The sequence below is a fragment of the Dermatophagoides farinae genome, chromosome 4 (genome assembly GCF_024713945.1).
Source record: "Dermatophagoides farinae isolate YC_2012a chromosome 4, ASM2471394v1, whole genome shotgun sequence".
In the NCBI taxonomy this organism is placed as follows: Eukaryota; Metazoa; Arthropoda; class Arachnida; order Sarcoptiformes; family Pyroglyphidae; genus Dermatophagoides; species Dermatophagoides farinae.
In genome coordinates, this window is record NC_134680.1 from 4,794,726 (window position 1) to 4,819,489 (window position 24,764).

General features: G+C 30.3%; 6 protein-coding genes and 1 long non-coding RNA gene across 10 annotated transcripts; 4 read left to right on the forward strand and 3 right to left on the reverse strand.

Moving 5' to 3' along the window:
• Positions 1–1,200: 1,200 nt before the first annotated feature.
• arm (armadillo) lies at positions 1,201–4,654 on the reverse strand. The gene is made up of 5 exons (XM_047052269.2): positions 2,971–4,654; positions 2,218–2,899; positions 1,811–2,148; positions 1,525–1,751; positions 1,201–1,459 (listed from the first exon to the last, which is right to left on the reverse strand). Exons 1-5 carry the CDS (start codon positions 4,312–4,314, stop codon positions 1,441–1,443), a joined length of 2,610 nt encoding a protein of 869 aa, XP_046908225.1. The 5' UTR covers positions 4,315–4,654; the 3' UTR covers positions 1,201–1,440.
• A 1,091-nt stretch (positions 4,655–5,745) lies between these two features.
• On the reverse strand, positions 5,746–6,653 carry LOC142597466 (uncharacterized). Its single transcript, XR_012832196.1, has 2 exons — positions 6,515–6,653; positions 5,746–6,456 (listed from the first exon to the last, which is right to left on the reverse strand). It is a non-coding gene; the product is annotated as an uncharacterized LOC142597466 (long non-coding RNA).
• LOC124490272 (retinol dehydrogenase 12) lies at positions 6,366–7,742 on the forward strand. The gene is made up of 2 exons (XM_047052742.2): positions 6,366–7,113; positions 7,226–7,742. The coding sequence occupies exons 1-2, from the start codon at positions 6,366–6,368 to the stop codon at positions 7,642–7,644; spliced, it is 1,167 nt and encodes a 388-aa protein (XP_046908698.2). The 3' UTR covers positions 7,645–7,742.
• A 740-nt stretch (positions 7,743–8,482) lies between these two features.
• On the forward strand, positions 8,483–13,268 carry LOC124500605 (nuclear exosome regulator NRDE2). Its single transcript, XM_047064697.2, is given in 4 exon segments — positions 8,483–8,931; positions 8,933–12,144; positions 12,671–12,861; positions 12,933–13,268. Coding segments are annotated over 4 exon segments (3,975 nt in total). The 5' UTR covers positions 8,483–8,611; the 3' UTR covers positions 13,185–13,268.
• A 252-nt stretch (positions 13,269–13,520) lies between these two features.
• LOC124490897 (ribokinase) lies at positions 13,521–18,970 on the forward strand. 4 transcript variants are annotated; one of them, XM_047053470.2, is made up of 6 exons: positions 13,521–14,214; positions 17,206–17,428; positions 17,494–17,626; positions 17,700–17,994; positions 18,069–18,352; positions 18,430–18,970. In XM_047053470.2, exons 2-6 carry the CDS (start codon positions 17,361–17,363, stop codon positions 18,604–18,606), a joined length of 957 nt encoding a protein of 318 aa, XP_046909426.2. In that variant the 5' UTR covers positions 13,521–14,214; positions 17,206–17,360; the 3' UTR covers positions 18,607–18,970. The 4 variants fall into 4 exon arrangements, with proteins under 4 accessions (XP_046909426.2, XP_046909428.2, XP_075586396.1 ...); XM_047053472.2 differs by lacking the exon at positions 13,521–14,214 and adding an exon at positions 14,563–15,467; XM_075730281.1 differs by lacking the exon at positions 13,521–14,214 and adding an exon at positions 15,110–15,311.
• A 473-nt stretch (positions 18,971–19,443) lies between these two features.
• LOC124490864 (double PHD fingers d4) lies at positions 19,444–23,531 on the reverse strand. The gene is given in 7 exon segments (XM_075730279.1): positions 19,444–20,143; positions 20,210–20,493; positions 21,670–21,793; positions 21,795–22,298; positions 22,300–22,490; positions 22,555–22,676; positions 22,747–23,531. Coding segments are annotated over 7 exon segments (1,503 nt in total). The 5' UTR covers positions 22,806–23,531; the 3' UTR covers positions 19,444–19,924.
• Positions 23,532–23,879: 348 nt separating this feature from the next.
• Positions 23,880–24,626, forward strand: LOC124490866 (small ribosomal subunit protein uS8). The gene is made up of 2 exons (XM_047053431.2): positions 23,880–24,170; positions 24,261–24,626. The coding sequence occupies exons 1-2, from the start codon at positions 24,038–24,040 to the stop codon at positions 24,518–24,520; spliced, it is 393 nt and encodes a 130-aa protein (XP_046909387.1). The 5' UTR covers positions 23,880–24,037; the 3' UTR covers positions 24,521–24,626.
• The last annotated feature ends 138 nt before the right edge of the window (positions 24,627–24,764 follow it).

Consider the following 24,764-nt stretch of genomic DNA (forward strand, 5'->3'; position numbering starts at 1 on the left):
GATTTTTACATTATTATGACAATGAAAAAAAATCAATCAATCAATCAATGAAATAAGAATAGATTATTATCGGTTATTTATAATCGAAACGTCATTTATGGATTCTATATATTCGGATACATGGTTAACTTATAATCTCGGATTTGTGACAGAATTTATCACCTTGATCACAAAATTGAAGAATATTGATAAAAAATATGATATTTCCAATTGAATATCATCATCATTCATTATAATGATTACCATTTCGCATGAAGAAGAAGAAGATATTGGCAAGTTATGTTTCATGTAGTTTTTTTTTATTATCATCATCATCATCATTTTAATAACCTTAAAAAACATCAAATAGAAAAAACAATTTGACTGCTTCTGCTGATGGTGATGGAATTCATTTCCTCTCTCTCTCTCTCTCTCTCTCTTTCTGTTTTCCATTCAATCATGCCCAAAAAAGAAAAAACATTTATCAATAAAATCCTCAACTATCAACAGAGAGGATTATGTTAATGATGATGATGATGTTTTTTAATGATCAAAAATTGCCTTCTGAAATTCGTATTCAATTACAGCAACAGCAACAACAACAACAAAAAGATTTATATACTTAACATATGGTTAAGCAATAATAATAATCATATAAAAAAAAACATCATCTGAAGATGAATTCAGTAGTTTTGTTAAATTAACTTGAAAAATGAACCAATGTTTATCGACAATAATAAAAAAAATGTGGATGATTTATTCATTTACAATCAATCATATCATAATCGATATGTCACCATGTTATCATTTTTTGCGATCATCATCATTTTGATTAAAGAAAAAACTTAATCTTTCTGAGAAAAACAAAAACATCAATAGAAGAAAGAGTGTAGAAAATATTTCAAAAAAATCTTTGTGTTTTCCTGATATTTTTTTCATCTATACACGCACACACACACACACACAAACAATTTAAGAAAAAAATTTAAAAAGAAAAATGAAAATGACCAAAATAATAATGACCGAATTCATTTTTTCCTGTTACATACACCACACACACACACACACTGTTATAGCTAAATCATCATCATTTGGATTGTCTACCATTAATGATAATGATCATTACTACCATCATAAAATAGAAAAAAAACACACTACGTTCAAATGGAAAGCGATATTGTTAATTTCAACAACGATATCAAAAAACCGGAAAAACAAATGTCAAATGCAATTGTTGTTTATTAATATCAATGATGATTATCAAATAGAAAAAAAAGTATAAAAAATAAGATGAAAATAAAAGGAAAAAGCTAAAATAATAATCGAAGTAGGTGTGTGTTGCTGTGCTTGTTGAAATATTTGGTTATGATTGATTGATTGATTGTTTGTTTGTTTGGTCCAAATTATATCATTATACGATTCAAAAATTAAATTCCATCAATTAGAATATTTGGTTTTCATTTAGAGATCAGTATCATACCTATTCAAAAAAAACAGTGTTAATTATAAGGTTTGTGTACATTGAATTAATTGATAGAAACTTACCAAGCTCCAACTTGTCCCTGCATTGATTGTTGTTGTTGAAGAGACATTTGTTGTTGTGGTCCAGGTTGTTGTTGTTGTGGATGTACAGGTTGCATTGATGATTGTTGTGGTGGCGGCGGTCCATTACTTGTATCCATTCGATCATAGCTCATATCATTTGGATCCATATCCATTGCTGACATTCTCGTATGTCCATATCCTCCATGATTTACCATAGGATCTAAAATCTTTAAATCATCATCATTATGGATTCAGTTCATAAGATAAATTCAATCATATGGTTTACCTGAGAATCATAGGGTTGTTGATGAAATGGACGTGATTGAGCTGAATGAACACTTGGCGGGCCTTGTTGTCCTGGATGATATAATGGTTCTTGGAACGTATCATCCGGCAACAAGTTCATATCGACCATATCTGGACCGCCTGGTGCCCAATTTGCTGTATCATCTCGATACAATGTATTGGTCAATTCCATTGACAATCGTTTTTTATAATCAGGTGATTTTTCACCCGACATTTTAAATAAAACGGCAGCAGCATATGTGGCAATGCCTTCATTTGGTGATTGTAAAAGATGTGTTAATGGTGATGTAGCACCTTCAGCTTCGATCATATCAGCACCTGATATCATAATTCAAAATCATAGTATTAATAATATGTATAAAATTATAAATTATCGAAAAAACATACCTTCTTTATCGGTAGCCAATTCACAAAGAACACCGACGGCAACACGTTGAATATTTTCAACATCACTATAAAGTATACGAACGAATGTTGATATAACATTCAAACTACGAATAACGGCTCGATTATGTGGATCTTTGGCCAATGTATGTAATGCACCAACGGTGCCTTCAACAATTTCTTCCATTCGTACACCATCGGTTAATGCCGTTATATTCTGGCTACCATTTGATGTCATACTATTACGTTGTCGTGTTTCCTGGTACGCTTTATTCAATAATTGAACCAAACGTTGTATTGTATTATTCTCCCTGAGTGGAGCATGATTAGCTGGACATAGAGCCAGATTTCTAATTAAACCAATAACTGCTTTAATCAATGGCCAACGGCTTGGATGATTCAATAGATTTACGATTACAGGTAATCCATACTGTAATCGTACAGCATTCTGTGCCATTTCTGATTCAGCATGACGACTGGTCAGATGACGTAGTGCGCAAACAGCCGGTTCGGTTATTTCTTCATGATTACCAGCTTGTATGATTGTACGAACTAATGCTTCAATACCGCCTACCTGGCAGACAATCGTTTTATTTGCCTGATTATTACAGGTTAGATTGGAAAGAATACCAGCAGCACATGTAACAATATTGATATCATTTGTATTCAATAATTGTACAAGATTCTGAAAAAAAAAATTTTGTAAAAAATGATTATAATTCAAAATCTAATTTTGTAAAAAAAAATCTCACTTACGTGCAACAATTCGGTAAGGTTTTCACATTTAGTGGCAGCATCGGAAAGATTACGTAATGTCCATAGACAATTCAATACAAGACGTTGACTTGGACTTGTCAAATGCATGGCTAATGCTTGCATACCATCATTCTGTACGATGGCAGGTTTATTGCTTGAACAAACGGACAAAACTTTCAACACACGTGATGTGGTCCACAATAGTTTTTCATATTGATAGGTTTTCATTATACGTACTAATTGTGCTGGACCACCACTTGCCAATATGATCAATTTACCTTCCTGATTACCATAGGCTAATATCTGTAAACAATCGGTTACGATGGCCAAAAATTTGAAATTATCTCGTCGTAAAAGGGCAACCATTTTCTGCAAACCACCGGCCATTCTGACGGCAATTTTGGATCCTTCTTGATGAAGTAAAAGATTGTGCAATGTTGTTATAGCATAAAACAATACGGATTCGACTGGTGATGATAATAATTTAACCAATGCAACAATACCGCCCGATTTGAAGATGGTCAACAGGCCTTGTCGATGTTGTGATAGAAGATGTAAAACAGCAGCGGCACTTTTTGTCGTATCAACATCGTTACTTTGAGACATAACACGTATCAATGCATCGACCATTTGTGGTGAATTCATAATGGCATGACGAGAAGCTTCTTTCTTTGATAGCTGGTGTACCATCATTGCTGCTTGGCCAACGACAACCTGATCTTCATCATTCAATAATTTAATCAATTCAGGTATGGCACGTGTTGCAAGATCAGCATCATCTTGATAATTAATCAAATTAACAACGGCATGTTTGAGCATCTGTGATGGTTCAGCCAAACGTTGTACACTTGTCGCTTGATTTGGATCAAATTGTGTTGATGGTATTTCCATACCTTCATCCATTGTTTCAGGAAACATAGCGGCACGTACACGTTGTGATCGTGTTTGATTTAATTCATCAACAACTTGTTCATCAGCAAATGCTTCACCAAATGTTTGATCCCAATCAAAACCCATATTATTTGGATCATTCATATCTTCTTCATTGACCGACATTGACGGTGTCATTGGATTCGATTGTCCACAAGAATTGAAACCAGAATCAACACCAAGATAGCCGCCATGATTTGACCAACATTGTTGTTTTTGTTGATCATTCATTGTCATTGTACCATTTGGTTGCCCATTTAAAGCTGTTTGTCCCGGTTGTTGTTGTGGATTCGATGATGATTGTGGTTGTACACCACCGCCATTCGTCATTTTCATTGTTGTATTACCAGCACTACCACCAACAACACGATTCGATGGAACCGGTGGTCCACGATTTGGTTGTTGATAGGACATTTTTTTTCGTTTTATTCACACTTTGTGAAAGTTATATGTTATGTGCTATGATGATGATGATTATAATGAATGAACGGAACGTATATCGGCAATAATAATATAATATAACTTTATTATTTTGGCACACAGAATTTAAAAAAAAAACAATAAAAAAAATTGAAACGATAAATAAATTCCACAATCCAAAGAATTTATTATTGTTATTATTCGAATCGAAAAAGTTGATTCAACTTGACAGAATCAAAACAAGTGTTTGTGTGTATATTGAGCTCATTATTATTATTTTTCTTTACTCAATACCGATGATGATGATGATGATCCGACGAAGAAGCATAGCATAACATTAAGCAGTTGTCCGTAGTTTTTCTCGCGTTCGCCATTCATTCTATCTGGATTTGTAGTAAAAAAAAAGGGAGGAGTTCCATTTTTTTTCAGTCAACGTTTGTGGCGCCCTCTCCTGATCAACCCAGAATTATTGTTAGCCGATAGATGATATATCTTTTGGCTTACAAAAAAAAAAATTTGTTCTTGTTGGTGGTGGTTAGACGTTCAACGTTCGACGTTGTTGTTCAAAGTCCACATTCCACATTTATTATTTTTTTTTTTGCTCGATCCTGACATGTTGTTTGACCACTATCATCTATTTGATCATTGTTGTTGTAGTCAGGTCATGCCTATTCGAGTTGAAATGTGATGAATGATAATTTTAAAGAGAGAAAAATTTTGTTTAGAATCAGACCATGTCTTTTTTTTATATTACATTTGGACTAATAGACCTTGAACTTTGACAATGGTAGAATAAGTTAATGGCCACATAGTGTTGTTATTTATGAATAAAATTCCAATTTTGAAAGTGATTCTTTAAATCCGGATTATTATTGATTTCAATTCGTACTACACTATCGATTCCCCAATTACCGAGTATTGTTGTTGTTCGAGCCGCCCGACAAAAAAAATATCAAATTGATTGGAATGATGAAAAACATAAAATCTTATCATAATGAATGAATGAACGTACGAACAAAATAAAGGCTTAGTTTCTTTTTTTTGAGAATATTTTCGGTGATGATGAAAAAAAAGCTTAATTAAAAAAAAATGCAAATGACAACCAACGGATACATGAAAGATTCTGTTTTGGAATTTTCTGTTTTTTTTGTTTCATTCGAATTGAATTCAACGTAATACCATCCAAGAGATTTGAAAAATTTATTATCCATTATTGATGGTTATATGGCCTATTTCCATTTTCAAATGAAGATCATCATCACCATTTTCTGGTTTTACCAAATTTATAGTAGCATTTTTTTTGTTTGTTTGTACATATCAATATACTTGACCACTTTCATTCGTGCCTTTTTTCCTGTATTCAAAAAAAAAAAGAAAGTCGTCAATCAATTTTTAGATTTCGGTTAGAAGAAAAAAATTGACTAACCATCATTGTCAAGTTATATATGTAATGATGATGATGGTGGTGGTGGTGGTGGTGGTTTTCAAGTTGATCAATTTATCAGCGGTCGTCTAGCATCTTTTGATCTTTGAACTTATCTTATATGATGATGATGGTGGCTATTTTTATATATTACGTAAATAATTCAGTTAACAATTTTGTAATGTTTTTTTTTTTGGTTTGAATTTTCGGTTTTTTTCATTTTTTTCCAATTCAAATCGAAATAAACGGCAAAATAAAGGTGTTTGCCACATTTCATTTCGTTTCGTTTCATGAGAGAGAGAGAAAGAGAGATGGATGGATCAATCGTTAACACATGTTTTCTTGTTTCGGTGATCCAAAGAAAGCAAAGTGGACACCATATAGTTGTTGCCCATTTTGTTGTTGGATAAATTTTGTAATCCCGATTTGAAAAAAAGGAGATTTTTTCCATGGAAAAACAAAAAACCATTTCTTCATCAGTATCGGTCAGGTGATCATCATCAACAAAATCAGAGATTTTAAAAAATTGGCTGATCAATCAAAAATTTGTTCAATTAACGGTGTTTGTTTGTTTCTTTTTTTTCGTATGTGAAACGGTTCGATTTTTTTTTTTTTTGCATCAATGGCTCCACCATTCATTAATGTTCCATCATCGATCCAAACATTCACACCGAATACATTTTCATTGATGGATAATGATGATGATGATGGTTCTACATATGAAATTGATCATGAATCAAAATATCAATTCAAAACATCAGCTATAATTACCTGTTTTCATTCATTGATTGATTCGAATATTTTATTCATCAGTTTATTGTTGATTACAATAATCATTTCATTTACAGCACTTTATTACGTAATCATTGTACGAATATTGTTGGAAAAAATTCGTCGTGACATTGATGATGATGATATAAAAGGAAAAACTATTATAATTACCGGTGCAAATCAAGGTATTGGTGCAATGGTTGTACGAAATTTAGCTAATCGTGGTGCAAGAATCATATTACTTTGTCGTGATATGGATAAAGCACATGAAATTGTTAATGATATTTTAATGGCAAATCCAATAGCAGAATTATCTGTTCATCATATTGATCTATCATCACAGGCATCCATACGTGTTTGTGTTAATGAATTATTAAAACTGGAACCAAGAATCGATTGTTTAATCAATTGTGCAAGTGTTGCATTCATACCTGGTGTTGAACCTACAAAATCAATTGATGGTTATGAACTTCATATGGCTATTAATTATTATGGACATTTTTTACTTACATTTCTTCTCAATGAACGTATGAAACAAACGGCTAAACAATATGAAACTATTGGTAAAGTGATCAATGTAGTTTCAATTCTACATCGATGTATGTGTCACATACACACACACGAACACATTTCAAAAAAATATCGATCTGAATGATTGATTTTGATTTTTTTTTCTCTTCTTTAATTTCCATTTACGATGATAATAAATAGGTGGTAAAATCCATATGGTCAATTTAAATCTGGATAAATCCTATACACCGTTTCGTGCATATAGCCAAAGTAAATTAGCTCTGATGATGGCCGGTCGTGAAATGGCAAAACAATGGAAATCATCGAATATTCGTGTTTATAATGTTGATCCAGGATTTTCAATGACACAATCACATTATCAAAATTTATATCCAGCATGTAGAAAAATATTGACCATATTCGGTTGGTTAATTGGTTTTCATTCAAATACAAAGGCTGCCGAACAAATTGTTCGTTGTGTAATTGATAAACAAATTGTACATCAAAGTGGTTATTATTATAGAAATGGCCAACATATGACACCGAGTCAACGTGCATTGGATGATCGTATGGCACAGAATCTTTGGGCACATACAATCACTGTTTGTAATCTGTTATAATTATGGTATGTCTCATTTTTTTCGAGGTCAATATGGCCGTATTTTTTTCGCGATTTTTTTTACATGATTCTTTTATCTGAAATGAAAAAAATAAACAAAAAAAATTCCGGTCACATTGTCTATGAAGGGAATATTGGCATATGTTTTCATTGAATGCTTTTCCGTTTTGTGTTCATATTAAAAAAAACAACCATACATAACTGTAGCAGCGCTTCAATCAAATGTTTTTTTTTCATCATTCAACATTCATTTTCGAATTTTGTCAGCCATGAACTGCCGTCAATTTCATTCAAATATTGATAATAATACGATTCCAATCAATTTATTGAATACAATGAATGATATTGATATGAGAATAAATCCATCATCAACCTGGGATGTATATTTTCGTCATTATTATGATATGTTTTTACAATATTTTTCAATGATGGATGAAATGCGTAAACAAAGCGAAGCGCAACAATTCAATTTTCAGCAGCAGCAATTAGAACAATCCTTAAATACGCAATATTTGGAATATTGACAATCGAAAATACTTTGATGATAACCGCGTTGATAATGGTGGTGGTAACATTTGTTATGACCAGATTACATCACCATCATTGTCTTCGTTGTTACCACCAATGAAACAACGAATAGTAAAATCAACACGAAAACGTATCCTGATCAGTGTTTTTGATCCACAATCTGATCATGAACAACGCGAATCTTATGGACAAACAACAACGGTAATCGACGACGACGATGATGATGATAAAAAAGTGTATGAAAATTGTAAAAAATTCAAATCACATAATTCCAGAAATCGAAAGAAAAGGCGATAATTTTCGACCATGCTACTAGATGGCTGTAGTTTTGGATGTTTATTTGTTTTTCTGCTTCGAATTTTACACGTTTTTTTTACATTTATATATTTTTGATGATTGTAAACAAAAGAAACGATGATTTTTCCACATAATTCGACAATATGACTGATAATAATGATAATAAATCTTTTTGCCTTTTTCCATCGATATCATCATCATCATCAAAAGCCGGTGTCGATGGCCATAATACATCGTCGGTCACATTATTCCCAAGTGTTGCATCATCGACAACGACAGTTCCAATAATAACAACATTGCCACAATGTTCAAGCTTTCGACAGAATATTGATCTTATCGATAAGGATGATGATAATAATCCAACTTTGGTGAAATCTTCGAACACTGTCGTAATTGATTTGAGCAGCAATGATGATTCAAATTCCAGCGTCGAATTTATTAGCAAACGTAAGAAAAACTTGAAGAAAAAAAGGTAAACATAAACATCGTCGACATGAGAGAAAGAAAAAACCTGAATCATTGTCAGTAGAACGAGAAGTATATGACAATAGCTATCTATCATATCTGCCGAAAGGATCAAAAGCAAATTTTATCGAAGACATACCGAATTTACGTCCAGAGCATGCATTTCGTTTAGATCGAAATGGTGATAAAAATAATCGTGCATTTGATAAACTTTATGAACGTTATGTTCCTAGATATCATTCCAAACATGTGATACGTTTATATCATCGTCAAGAATCCAGTGTTGATGAAAAAAAGAAGAAAAAAATTCAAAGATATTTTCTACGAAAAAAAAATCTGAAGCTGAAATCCACTACCACAAATAACGGCAACTTTATCTATCCAAAAGATAATGTTGTTTTCAGCCAAACAAATATCGATTATATTCGTTTGATTGAAATCGATGATCTCGTGGAATCTGCATCGAATATTAAGATGGCAACTACTGAACAGCCGAAAATTCGATTCGAATCCTTGAAAGATGTGGAACAAATACGTCAACAACAGCAACAAGGTCCACAAACATTACCATCTGTACAGCAATTATTAATGGAATTGACACGAATATTTAATCAAAATCTTTATGAAGATCGGACCAGTGTAGATAAATGGATTGATTTTATTCACTTTCAAGACCTGACCTATTATCATGGTGTCCATTCATTTCATGTTGATGATGAAACACGAAACAATGATACGACGACGTCAACATCATTGGATAATGAAAAAACAATGAATCGTAAAAAGCGAAAATTTTGTGCTGAAAAAAAATTTGATATCTGTACAAAAGCTTTGGAATATAATTGTCGTTCGGTGAAATTGAATCTAATACGATTGAAATTATTGAGCCAATATTCAAATGAATTACAAAAAGATTGCCGTCAAGTAGATGATGAATGGAAAAATCTTTGTTTTTTATTTCCAAATGCACCAGAAACCTGGTTCGAATGGATTTATCATTCAATGCGATCTGAACGAATGACGAATTTTAAATTTAATCGTACAAGAAAAATATTCAAACAAGCATTTAGTGCATTAAGTCGTAAACAATTGGAAGGACAATTTCGTTCGCATCAAATTGAATTAAATGAATTGGAATCGATTCTAGTGAATTTGACGGAATTTATGGCCGAATTTCTTCGTTCAATTGATCAATACGAGAAAGCTGTTGGAATATATCAGGCATTGATTGAATTCAATTTGTTTACACCGGATGAAATTGATTTCAACGCATCGATCGATGATTGGATAATGTTATTCGAACAATTCTGGGATTCTGGTGTACCACGCATCGGTGAATATTCGGCATCAGGTTGGCTACGATTTCAGAAAAATATAATGAAAAAAATGATCAATATAATACAAATGAAAGATGAAAGAAATTTCGAAAAATTTGGCACAGAAACATTGATGAACGATTGTGAAGATCGAATTATTTCTCAAGTGAAACAATCATTATCTGATGATGATCGATTAAAATCATTATGTTGGTTACACATGGAACGAATGCGTCATCAATTACATTGGCTACCAATCAATGTACAAATGTTGCCTGAAAATCATTCGATGGATGATGTTGAAGATCCAGAACGAATCGTTATATGTGATGAAGATCTTCGACCGTTTCTATATCGATTACGAAATCTTGAATCAAAATTTGCATTATCATTAAAATTTCTACGATTTTTGGGCATACCTTTCATTCAAAATGGTTTGAATTCAGCATATTCAACCAGCTGTTTTGAAATGGAATTTTCACCGATTCATCATCTTGTGCAGAATAATCAATGTACAATGGAAACAAAATTGTTCGAAAATTCACATAGATTCAACAATAATCGTTATGGAAATTATTCCGAATCATTTGTATTGAAACGTTTTGGACTGTTGGATAATTATCGTTTACCATTATGTACGGATATTATTGATGAATGTGATCGATTCTATAGCCAATCATATCAGGCTTTTGTAGATAATGTTTTTGAAAAACTTATTGATCAATTTATCACAACTACTGATTACCAAATTCAATTAACATTACTTTGGATTCAATTTAAAAGACAATTATTCCAACATAAACAAATAACATTGATAATGTTTAAGAAATTCTTTAAAGAAATTTTACGAAAATATTCAAACGACATGGAAAATGGTTTACATTTTTATCATATTTATGGCCAATTTATGTCCGAATGGGATTTAATCGAATCGATAAAAATCTATTCAACAACAATACAATTGATTCCTACGCCAATGCATGCACCGAATCTTTTACGATTAACATTAAGTTTTGTTCGAATGTTATTGAATTTGGATTCGATTCTTGATCAATTTTTAACCGGATCATCATCATTGATTTCATCAATCAATTTATTACCACGTTCAGCGAATAAAACACATAATTTAGATGTAAATAATTGTCAACAGATTGCATTGAATACATTGATAGCTGTGATAAACAATGATACATCATCATTATCATCGTCAACAATGGAACAACAATATCGAAATAATCCTGTACAAATATTGAAAGCAATACAATCGATTCAATGTAAATGGACACGATATGAAAGTAAACAATTGGAACATGTTCATGCAATGATATTTTTACTTTACCTTAGTGGTGATAGCTGCTACCATCAACAACAACAATCATATCAACAATTTATTGAACAACAAATGCAACCAGATTCTATGATTGAATTTATTCATTCATCATCGTCATCATCATCATACAATGATCAGCATTCAATGGATAAAAATTTGGAGCGAAGTTTTTTCATTCTTTACATACAACTATTATTACGTGATCATATTGCAAACAATCACAACAACAATATTATAACTACTATCCGTCATATTCGTTCCATTGTTGATCGTGCCGTAACATTATTTCCATCTGATTCATTATTCTTAGCTATTTTGGCTAGATTAGAACAAAGATTTACTGTAATGACAAAAAGTCGAAAATTTTTTCATGATTACATCTCCAATACAGCTGGACAGCTACAGAATTATTTGATGAAAAAATATCTAAACAACAACAACAACAACAATGAACAACAATTTAATGATAATTCTGGCCACACCATTGAAGCAATGTACAATATATTTATGGCCACATTGCATTCAGAATTTCTTATTTTGGATAAAGCTACATCAATTGCAGAAGGTATTTATTCCTTTTTTTTAATTTTTTTCTGTTATTTGAGGACCATGAAAACTCAATAGATTCATCTCCCAGTAAAAAAAGCCGTTATTCAAACTTCCAGAATCGAATAAAGTAGTTCAATTCTTTCCATTCGAATTCCAAGCTTTTCCACTGAAAGCCCCAAATACCATTGAGCTTGACCAACGATCCAACTTGAATCATTAGTCCGTCCCCTACAAAAATTCTCGACCTGGTACCCGAGTATCAATCGAGCCCGATTATTTTCCTTACTTTGTGGTCTCAGCACAAAGACAAAGACACACACACCCACTAAAATTCGTTTGAATAGCCATTCAAATAGCGTTTGTTTATAATTTTTCATTACAGTTTTTCGTTACAATTTCTATCGATCATAAACCACAGCTTATTTATCATTTAGATACCCTTTCATGAGGCTATTTTAGTTTAGCTAATTTTTTTGTATTTGATTGTCGAGAATCTAATTTTAAATTAATTGAATTTTTTTCTAATTTTCTCATTCAATTAGATGAATCGGGCTATGATTATCGAAATGGATTAATCAATCGGATACGTAATCTATTTGAACGTGCATTGAATTATAATAATAATGATAATGATGGTAGTGGTGATCATCATCATCATGGATCGATTGATTGGCTTCTTGGAAGATCATTGGCACATTGTCCAATTATTTGGAGATTATTCATACGTTTTGAGGTTAGAGATTTATTTATTTTTTTCAGTGAATTAACAGTTTTGTTTTTTTTCTGTTATTGTCAAACAATTAGGAACATGAACGTCGACGTAATAATCGATCGAATGATTCGGCATTCAATTCAGCCATCCTTTATAGAGCAATGCAAATGTGTCCAAATCATAAACAATTATATATGGACTGTATACAGTTAATGCCGAATGATTGGAAAAAATTGGTCGATATTATGATGGATCAACAGATACGTATTCGTACAACTGTTGAAGAGATTGATCTATACCTACAGATGGATAAAACAATGGCGAATTTATCGAAAGAATTTTAAGATTTGAAAAAATAAAGTTTCAAAAATTTTTGTAAATAAAAGATCCACCGGATTTAGTGACATCTATCGATTGATGGCTAGAAACAATATGGATATTTTGTTTATTATTTATACATACATGTTTATTATTTATACATACATACATGGTTTTATGTTTATAAACAAAAAAAAAAAAAAAAAATCAAAACTGAAACCAAGAAAAAAAAACAACTGCAATTTTTTGTGACCTTCAATCGAAATAGCGAAAAAGGGATTTTCTCTTCGTGAAAGTTGGCATGAAAAAAAAACAACTGCAATTTTTTGTGACCTTCAATCGAAATAGCGAAAAAAAAACAAAACAAAACAAAACAAAAAAACAATTCATTCAATGAAAGCAACAGTAAATCAGTCATCATCCATAAGCCATTCACACAAACAGAAAGCCAAAGACGACGACAACTACACGAATCATATATGCGCGCAGTCATCATTATCATCAGTGGAAAAAATCACATTTATTTCGTGTCCTTGATCCACCAATCTAATGGATGGATTGGATATTGGTTGAATGAATGACGACAACGATGAAGACGACTACCTTTTCATTGAAAGAATGATGATGATGATGATGATGATGATCATGTGAAATACATTGCCATCCAAACATTCATTCGTTCATTCATCGTCAAATCAACTACCAGTAAAATACCAACCAAATGATGAATGAAAGTTTTTTTTTGTAAATCACATGACATCGAAAAAAAGCAACAACAACAACATAAGCTACGATAATATCATCATCATCATCATTTAACTATAAAGAGCTAATAGCTAACTACTATCCATCTGCTTGAAAATGTACATTTTATATATTAACTTTGTTACTGCAGTGGTGATGATGATGATCGTTGTTGTTGGTGCTTGAATTTTTTGTTGTTGTTGTTGTTTTGATTTGTGACAATTTTCAACAAAAACAAAACAAAATTATTTGTTATTTTTCACAAAAATTTTGTAATCGCAGCAAAAAAAATCAATCCAAACATAATTACAGGTATGTACCGATTTTTGTTTTTTAATTATTCGGCGAAAAAAAAATTGATCAAATTCACAAGTTAACAGAAAACCAATATTAAGTGCCAATATATCCATCCATCAATCTTTATCGAAATTGATTTATATCTAATTGATTGAATGATTAGAAATGAAAAAGATGTTCATGTGTTCGATTAAACATCAAACGAATGGTATTGGTTGTTGGCTGGATATTTGCCAATTATAATCACTTTTTCTGTATTGATATTCAAGGAAATATATTTCTGTGTGTAAAAAAAAAACTAAAGAGAAAAGAAAATTATCTCAAAAAAACATTTAATAGATAAAAATCATACGTTCGTTTTCTATGGTTATCCTAGCCTTGTCATCATCAACGTCGTTGATGGTTATGATAGAATGTGATTTGATTTGATTGATTGCTCATCAAACCATGAGACCACCATCCAAATCGATCAATAAATTCATTTAAAAAATAACGATAAATGATTTGAATTCAAAATTTTCATTTTTATCATAGTTTTTTTTCAATCAAATCGAACGAATTTATTTGCATTTTTATCATTTCAACATCATTTGCATTCAACGATTATAACAACGTTAGAATATCCCATAAATTTGAGTTTTTTTTTCTTGTTGGAAATTTTCCATTTAGCCATTTCCAAACAACGACAAGAGCTTGTAATATAATCCATTTAAAACTGTTATAATTTTTTGTTGTTGTTGTTTTTTTTTAAAAATCACATTGCACGTTACCAATAACGACTACGATGACAATTGATTTGCAACAACAAACAAACAAACAAAAATAATAAGTCCATCATCAATCAACAATCATTTCGAATGAGAAGACCATTTGGAAAAATCTCAATCAACTTGATCATTTTTTTTTTTTTTTTTTTTTTTTGGTTTGTGTGTGTGTGTGTAATATGTGTTTTTGTCGTTTGTAATATAATCATCAAATCGTATGACGATATCATCATCATTATCATCAAACGTAGTATCTCCTTGATGAAAAAGAGATTTTTCCCGTTCAAAAATTCCATCATCATCATCATTATCATTATCATCATCACTGTTGGTGATTGCCTAAAATTTGTATGATTGTGATATTTAATCAATTTTTTTTACACCATAATATAACTGTGTATTGTTGATTGTTTGGAGAATATTTTGTTACAAATTTTTTTTTCCATCGTCATCATCATTATTGTTGTTTTATCGACCGGTAATTGAAATTGATCAATGTTTTGTGTAAGTTGACCGTTTTTTCTGGTATTAAAATTTCATTTTTGATCATCCGGTTTTGAGTTGGAAATTTTATCATCATTTTTTTTCTCTTGTCTTTTGATCATCATCATTTGAGTATTTGTGTTTTATAATGGCAACATTGTAATTGAAAAAAAAATTATCATCATTATCATCTGATAGAAAACACAAAAGTTTAATTACAATAATAATAATTTGCTGCTACATTTGATTGGTTGATTTCAATTTACAAGTTTTCAATTACAAAATTGTTTTATCAATCGAGAAAAATTATTGAATTTTTTTCCCGATGATAATGATATGACCGTGACATTGGAGAATACCATCAATCATCATAATCAGTAATTTCCGATTTCCATTATCATTTTTTCTTTTTTGTTGTTAACTTTGAAAATCAAAGACAAAAAAATTATTTCAAAGATTTTTTTTCGCTATTTCTCTTTGTTCGTAAACCCTTTACTTCTTCTTTCATAGATTGGTTGATTGTGATTTTCTCAATTGTCAACTGTGTACAATCGCATCGATTTTATTTTTTTTTTTTTTGCCGCGTTTTGTGCCGCTATTGCTCACTCATCATCAAGGTTATTTGGTAATTTGAAATTTGATATCCAAATGTAAAAAAAAAAATTTTGATGATGATAAAAAGAGCGATCTGTTTTTTTTTCATTTCATTGAATTTATTTATTTATCCAAAAAAAAATTTTTATTTCACAGAAAGAAACTGTCATATACACAAGAATCTTTTTTTTTGTTGACGAATACGATATACGATGGTTACACACAAATATATCGTATAATGAATACTGGTTGGTGTTGGTGTTGGTGGTAATGAAAGATATTTATTTGACAGTTTATTGATGATCATCATGTCCAGAATGAATTATTAGTTTTGAAATAGAAAATAAAAAATATTAATTATCGATCATCATTATTTTGGGCATCCAATCATCATCATCATCATCATTATCGTTGTTTTTTTCGAAAAATGATTATTTAGATAAAACTTATTTATGTGTTTGCTTGTTTTTTTTGCGTACGTACTTGTGTGTGTGTGTGTGTTCGGGATGATGTGATTTCCTTTTTTTTTATTTCATCATTTGAAAAGAATCTCATAAGGAAAATGAAACTAAATGAAAATTGTCCTTTAGCAAATCTCGAGATTACACATCACATTGATCAGCTTTGTGTATTTCGTATTGTATCATGTTCTTGTGTTGCTATCATGTTCAATAATAATAAATCAATCGATTATTTTTCTTTTGCTTTGGATGAAATGATTGAATTTGATCAATGATGATGATGATGATGATGATGTGAAATATATGTCCATAATGAAATATTATCTAATCAATTTTATTATTATAAATGGTGGATAGTTGGTTGTTGTTTTTCGTTTTTTGTTGTTGTTGTTGTTGATTGGTGCCGTTTTTTTTAAGACTAATGAATGGTTAATCTTTTCTTGAACATGTCGATCGAACATATGAACGCAAACAACAACAACAATGGCTAGGGATATTTTTTTGTCTTTCTCATTCCATCGCTGATTATTGATTTGGCCATTTTTTTGATGGTGTTATATGTGTGTGTGTTGAGTGTTTGTTTTTTTGACTTGTAAATTTTTAATTTCACACACACACACACACGATACACTTCAGTGTTTTATTGTGATTTTGGTTTTTTTTTCATTATTATATTTTAATATTTATAATTTGTTTTTGTATAGAATTTCAATTTTAAACTTTGTGTGAAGTAATCATCAAAAATCTTCATTCGACAACATTTCTATTTCAATTGACCACCGTTTGTGACCTGTTGAACAGTTTTTTTTTGTTTGTTTGTATTGAAACAACATAATCAATTAACCAAACAAAGAAGAATATGGAAATTGACGATAACCATCCACGTGTTTGTTCATTTATGGGCGCTTCAGTTATGGATCTCATTTCGTATGTTTTTATTTTTTTTTTTTTTGATAATGATGAAATTTTTACGATTAATTTATTTTCATCAGATATGTTGATCGATTTCCTGAACCAGGTGAAACAATGGTTGGAAATAATTTTCGTAAAGGATTTGGTGGTAAAGCAGCAAATGCCTGTATAATGGCTGCACGTTTAGGTTTGGAATGTCGTATGTTAGCCAAAGTAAGTCACTGCCAAAATTGATTATCAAATCAATTGATAATCAAATTTTTATTTTGTTTTCGATAATAATTAGATTGGAAACGATACATTTGGCGATGAAATGATTGAAAATTTTCAACAACATAATATTTCAACAGAATTTGTACTAAAATGTCCAGATGTAATGACCGGTACAGCCGCTATTATTGTAACACGTAAAGGAGAGAATAATATTGTCTATGTACCTGGTGCAACAAATTCACTAACACCGGAAGAGATAAATAAATTGAGTGATTCATTATTTAAAGATTGTCGATTATTTGTAAGCACTTTTGAATGTACACCTGAATCACTACATGCCGCATTATTATTGGCTCGAAAACATAAAGGTAATGCAATGCAAAATTTGATATTTAATAAATTCATATTAATCATTTTTTTTTATCATTGTTTAAATCACCAGTTCCCACATTGATAAATGGTGCACCACCATTTCCGAAACCAATGGAAAATAGTCATATTTATCCATTATGTGATATATTATGTGTAAATGAATCGGAAGCCAAATTAATGACAAAATTACGTGTTGATACTATTGATGATTGTCGTATTGCATGTAAAATGATATTGGATAAAGGTTGTGGTTCGGTCATATTAACAATGGGCGCTAATGGTGCTCTTTATGTTAATCGACATCAAGCATTACATATACCAGTACCGAATAAGATTCAACCACTTGATACGACCGTGTTTTTTTTTTTTTTTTTTTTTTTTTTGATTGATTTATGGATTCTATTTTCATTTTTTTTTTAATTAAATCACAGGGCGCTGGTGATTCATTCATGGGTTCCTTAGCATTCTATTTGGTTCATTTCCCTAATCTAACCATTGAAGAGACAATTAAACGATGTAATATAATAGCATCAACGGCTGTAACAAGGCCAGGTACACAGGATAGCTATCCACATCGTAATGAACTGCCAGAAGAATTATTTCTTTGAGATAATTCAAACAAAAAAAAACAAATATATTCTATTCTTTATATTATATTTTGTCACTATTTCTTTTATTGTTTGCTTTGATCATCAAAATCAATTTTCACACACACACACACACACACACAAAAAAAACTCAAAATAAATTTTCTATAAAGATTCAGCAGATTTTTCAATTTTATCTTCTTTTTTTGTTGTTGTTGTTGTTGACAATTTTGAATCAATCCGATGAAAATATAACAATTATACATCAGTAATCGATTTATTTTTTTTTCTTAAAATTAATAATAATAATAATTATCATTCATTTATTTATATAAATAAAATAAAATAATTTGTTTGTTGTTTATCTTTCTGTTTTGTCAATAAATGTTGTTGTTGTTGTTTCCTGTTTTATAATATTAAATTGTTGTTGTTGTGTATTTGTGTAAATATATGAAAATTGTGACCATACAAACATGTCAGTGAATTCTGTGGTTGGGGCTGACAAGGGCATTCCGAATATTGAATGAAATTCTGATTTTTTTTTATATATATATAATCAAGTTCATTATTTACAAATGGGCTAGAACAAAAAAAAATTGAAAATTATTAAATCAATTATTAAGAAAGTGTATTTGAAAATTACCATTTCACTGTTTAAATTTGGGTTATGTGTTTGTGTATTGGTGGATAATGAGATTGTGTGTGTGAAATGTGAATGAAACGCGATGATGACGATGATGTGTATATGAATTTGAGAATACAAATTTCTGTACATGAGAAATTTTTTTTCTGACAAAAAAAATGGATCATTTTTTTTTTTGGTTGATGAAAAATTTTGACAAATGACCAAAAAGAAAATTTGTGAATATAATAAATTTCATATTTATAATTTTTTTAAAAAAAAAATTTGATAATTTTCACGACGGGCAACAAAAAAGAAATCATCATATAATTGTAATAAGATCAATAATAAATCATCAAGGATTTCGTAGTACGTGTGTCTGTGTGTAGGCGGAAATTTTTGAAAAAAAATTCTGCCCATTTATATACAATGGTATTAATTTAAATTTCTATAATAATATCTAATGAAATCATGCATTTTGTTGTGTGTGTGTGTTGTAATTGATAATTTGGGCAGGTGTGTGTCTTTTAATGGGCGGCTGTTGAATGTCTAGTTTATGTTTTTGATAGATTTATGAAATCATATTCATTTCAGTTTAAATTGAATTGGAAAATTTGTTTTTTGTTACAAGCGTTTGATATTATTTTTACTGTAGTCGTCGTTGTTATTGTTGTGGAATCAATTAACGTTATTTTTGAATTTGTTACAATCATTATATTATTTGATTTCATCTTTATTAGTGGCTATTGCCGGCATTGTTGTTGTTGTTGCTGTTGTGGTTGATGTGATAGTAGTCGTCGATGTTGATTTAGGCGTATGATATTCTTCTATACAAATTTGGCAACTCCATGAACCTTCCGGTGGTTCAGTTAACGGTGGTTTTAGACAATACATATGATAGCCACGATCACAATCATCGCAAAAAAGTAATTGATCCTAAGGTGTTTTAAAAGGTTTATTAAAACTAATGTTTAAAAAATCAAATTAAATAAAAACACTTACGTCATTATCGGATGTACCACAAATACCACAGGATTTACATTCAATACATTGCCAACGATATTTTTTCACTGATAATATCATTGTTGGTGTAAATTGTAAACACGATGGATGTGCTGAACGTCCACAATCGGAACATGAAACCAGATCTTCAGCTTCCTGTGTTTTTTTATTCTCATTTGAATCGCCCAAACAAAAATCACAATAATTCGATGGTGATGCTCTTTTCGTTGTCGTGTTTGTGGTTGTTGTCATCGTCGTCGTTGTTGTTGTTGCTGTTGTTGTTGTGGATTTTTGTTGTTTATTATTCTCTATATTTATTATATATACCAAATTACATATATATCGAATATATAAAATTTTATCAAAAAAAATAGATTTTTAGACAATATATAGATAATAACAAATGATTATCAAAATCCGAATGTATATGCAATCATCATCAATAAATAAGTGAAATAAAAATCATGCATATATCGGGTAAATGAAAATTTTTGTTTTTGTTTTTTTTTACCAAGCCACCCGAAATAAATAGAAAACATGATTTTTTTTGGAAAAAAAAACACAGAAAAGAAAAGAAAAAGAAAGACAAAAGAGAAATTAGAATGAAAAAAAGGAAAATTTTCATTTTGTCGTATCAATAAAAAAAATTGAAATCATCATCAAAATTTAAAATTTTGCATGCATTTTTTGTTGTTGTTGTTGAAAATTATTATATTTACAAAAAGTAGTTCAATCATCATTTTTGTTGTTTTTCAATATATATGTAATTTATATAAATAAGATACATTAGATGAAATTTGTTTTTGTTTGTCAAAAAAATATGGAGAATAAAATAAAATTTTTAATTTTTTTTTCAATTCAAGCATCGTCATGAGAAGAAAGCCTCTGATTGCAATCAACATCATTCTATCTTATAACATCATCATAATGAGAGAAAAAAAAACCCGAAAAAAAGATAGTGCAAGAACACATTGGATCATCAAATGTGCGAAAATAAAAAAAAGCAAGATGAGAAAAAAAAGTGCAGGCAAGATTCATTTCGAATAAATGATGGGAAAAACAAAGAATTAAAATGAATGAATGATATTTGTGTTCAACAGAAAAAAAATCGAAATTTTTCGTGCAAAATCGTCAATAAGTTCGAGGCTTTCATTTCATGGTCAATAAAAAAATATCATTACCTTTTCGATCCTTTAAATTATCATCCGATGATTGATTGATTTGTCCACGTGTTGCCGACATTGATGACGATGAATTAATTGGCAAATGATTCGTTCCAATTATCGGTATTGGTGATTGTGAATTTTGTGATAATGAATGATGTAAATGAGAATGATGATGATGTGAATGATGATGACTGGATGGTGTCGACGATGGTGAATGATTAGTATTAGGAGACTGAATACTATGATGTAAATGAGGATGATGATGATGGTGATGATGATTTCCAGCTATTATCTGCTGATTTTGTTGCTGCATATTAGATTTTGCATTCTGTATAGTTGTTGATCCAAAAAAATTGGAATCCTCATCCGGTATCAATGAACCATTACCGGATGATGATAATGCACCATTACTATTATTATTTATTAGAAGTATTATTCTCTTGATGACTATGTGAATAATGATAGGATAATCCTGGACGTGTTTTGTAACGAGCACCACACAATTCACATTGATACGGTTTTTCTGAATCCGTATATTCGGAACGTTTCTTTTTCAATGTTGGTGTCGTCGTCGATGAAGATGTTGACGAAGTCGTCGTTGTTTCTTTACGTTTTGATTTCTTTTTTCTTGAATTATATTCTTCATAATCGTCATAATCAGATTCTGGATCATCCAGTTCACCTGCATCCGGTAGATCACTACCATCATCATCATAACGTAGCCATGAATCTTTTGAATCATCGAATATGTCATTCAAGGCAGAATTGGAATTCGTATTGTTGTTCATTGATAAACAATTGCCATTTTGTACAATATTTGCATTATTATTATAATTTGTTGCATTCATATTTATTGTTGAAACATCTGGATTTGAAACACCACTACCAACACCACCACCATTTGGGCCGATTTGGCCCCCAATTCGCTGAAATTAACGCTGTATCATTTGAATTAGATTCTGAATGTTCTTTAATCGTATTTGTTGTTGAATAATTATCATTCAATAGATATTGTCTCCGTTTCTTTCGCCATCTTCGTGCTGGATATGAATATAATTGGGCTGAATGATAGCCCGGCATACGATCAAGTTTCGAGGACCATATATAACAGTCACCTATAAATTGAAAATTTTTTTTTAAAATAAATTTAGAAATCAAAATGAAAATAGTTTTAAATACTCTGAGCAACACCAGTTTGAGCGTCGATAAATGGCAAACGTAATTTTCGTTCTTTTACCAATCGTTCATTGTATGTTGATGAATTTTCCACTGCTTCTTTATACATCGGATCATTCATATAACTAATTTTTTTTAAAAGAAACAGAAAAAAATTCAATAAAATTTCAAGATTACAAATGAACTTGAACATACTTTTTCAAACGATTAACCAATTCATCGCTGATCTGTATCCGTTCATTTTCGGCCGACATGGCCGTTTATTGTGTCTATATATATGTGTGTTTGATGTTGTTGTTATCGGTGTTTAGATTTTATTTTGTTGTTGTTGTTGTTAATGGATTTTGATAGAAATTTTTATTTAATATTTTGTTTCGTGTGGCGATACTTCTATCTATATCTCTTTCTTGTTTTAGCTCTCAATCATACAACAACAACGACGACGACGACAACAATAAAAAAATAAAAACAAAAAAAAAATCGATGACGATTCTAAATGTTGATGTGTTGGATAGTTGTAGTCGTTTTAATTAACCATCAGATAAAAAACGGTGACAGATGTCTAAAATGCGACAGATAAACTTTTGACAATCGGAAACAAATTTTTTTTCAAATTCAAATTCAACAAACGAAAAAAAAAATGTTTGCTGATGACGATGACAATGAGATGGTGAAACAAAAAAAAAACCTAAATGTCTCGATATATTGTTGTTGCATGGATGGAATTTTATTCACAATTTTTTCGATTCATTCATGAATCAATCTTTAATGGCCAGCCGAAAGGTAGATGGATTTTTTTTTTGTATTTCAAAAAAAAAGAAATTTTTTTTTTCATTTCGTTATTATGATTATATTATACATCAAAACACACACATTTACACATATCACACACACATCAATAGAAAAATCTTTCTTCTCCTCCTCCTCCTCCCGTTCGTTCTCATTCGTTCGTTGGTTCGTTCACTCAAAACTTACTCATTCAGCTCAACATTTTCCATTGTTAGAATTATTGACTGTTCATAAAGTATATGATGATTTATTTTTATTTTTTTTTTCATCCATTTGATTCATAATTCATTATCAATTTTGATGGAATTTGATTGAATTTTCATATATATTCCGATTTATTTGTTGAAATAAATCCATTTTATTTCAAATTAAATGACATTGAATTGAATTTTATAGATGAAATTTATTTTAATATAAATACTAGTATCTATGAATGGATTGAGTAAAGCGGCCAATTTTCTTTTTATTATGCTGCTACTACAAAAAATTGTGTGTATGTGTGGCATGCATCGATCATCAATATCAATGATTCACAACACAACACAAAATACAAGCATACAATATTCTTCCTTTTCCTACACGTTTCTCAATGTGTGTGTTCATTTGTGTCTGTTATTTTTAATTTTTTCATCTAAATTTTTACCAAAATTTTTGATTAAAAATTTAAATTAACTCAATTTTTCAAACTGAATCAATCATGGTTCGAATGAATGTTTTGGCTGATGCCTTGAAATCGATAAATAATGCAGAAAAACGTGGTAAACGTCAAGTACTAATTAGACCATCATCCAAAGTGATTGTCAAATTCTTGAACGTTATGGTCAAACATGGTAAGAATTTTTCTTTCTTTGAATTTCAAAATATGAATGAATTATTCATGATTTTTTTTGTTTTTTCAAATGAATTGAAAATTCAATTAGGCTATATTGGTGAATTTGAAATTGTTGATGATCATCGTGCGGGTAAAATTGTCGTCAATCTAACCGGACGATTAAATAAATGTGGTGTGATTAGTCCAAGATTCGATGTACAGCTGAAAGATCTGGAATCATATACACGTAATCTATTGCCATCACGTCAATTTGGTTATTTAGTGTTGACCACATCGGGCGGTATTATGGATCATGAGGAAGCACGTCGTAAACATCTTGGTGGCAAAATTTTAGGCTTCTTTTTTTGAAAACAAAAACACTACATAAACACAAAAAATATTGACAAAAAAAAGTTCATTTTTTTCTAAAAAAAAATTATCGAAAAATGTATCAAAATAAATACATTTTTGTATATACAATTCGTGTCCATTTTTTTCGCCTAGATTTTTAATCAAATCATAAATTTTCCAATGCTTCTAGTCCAATGTTTCTGGATTATTATTATTATTGAGATGAAGAAAATTCTGGTTAAAAAATTGAAAAATTAGCTAA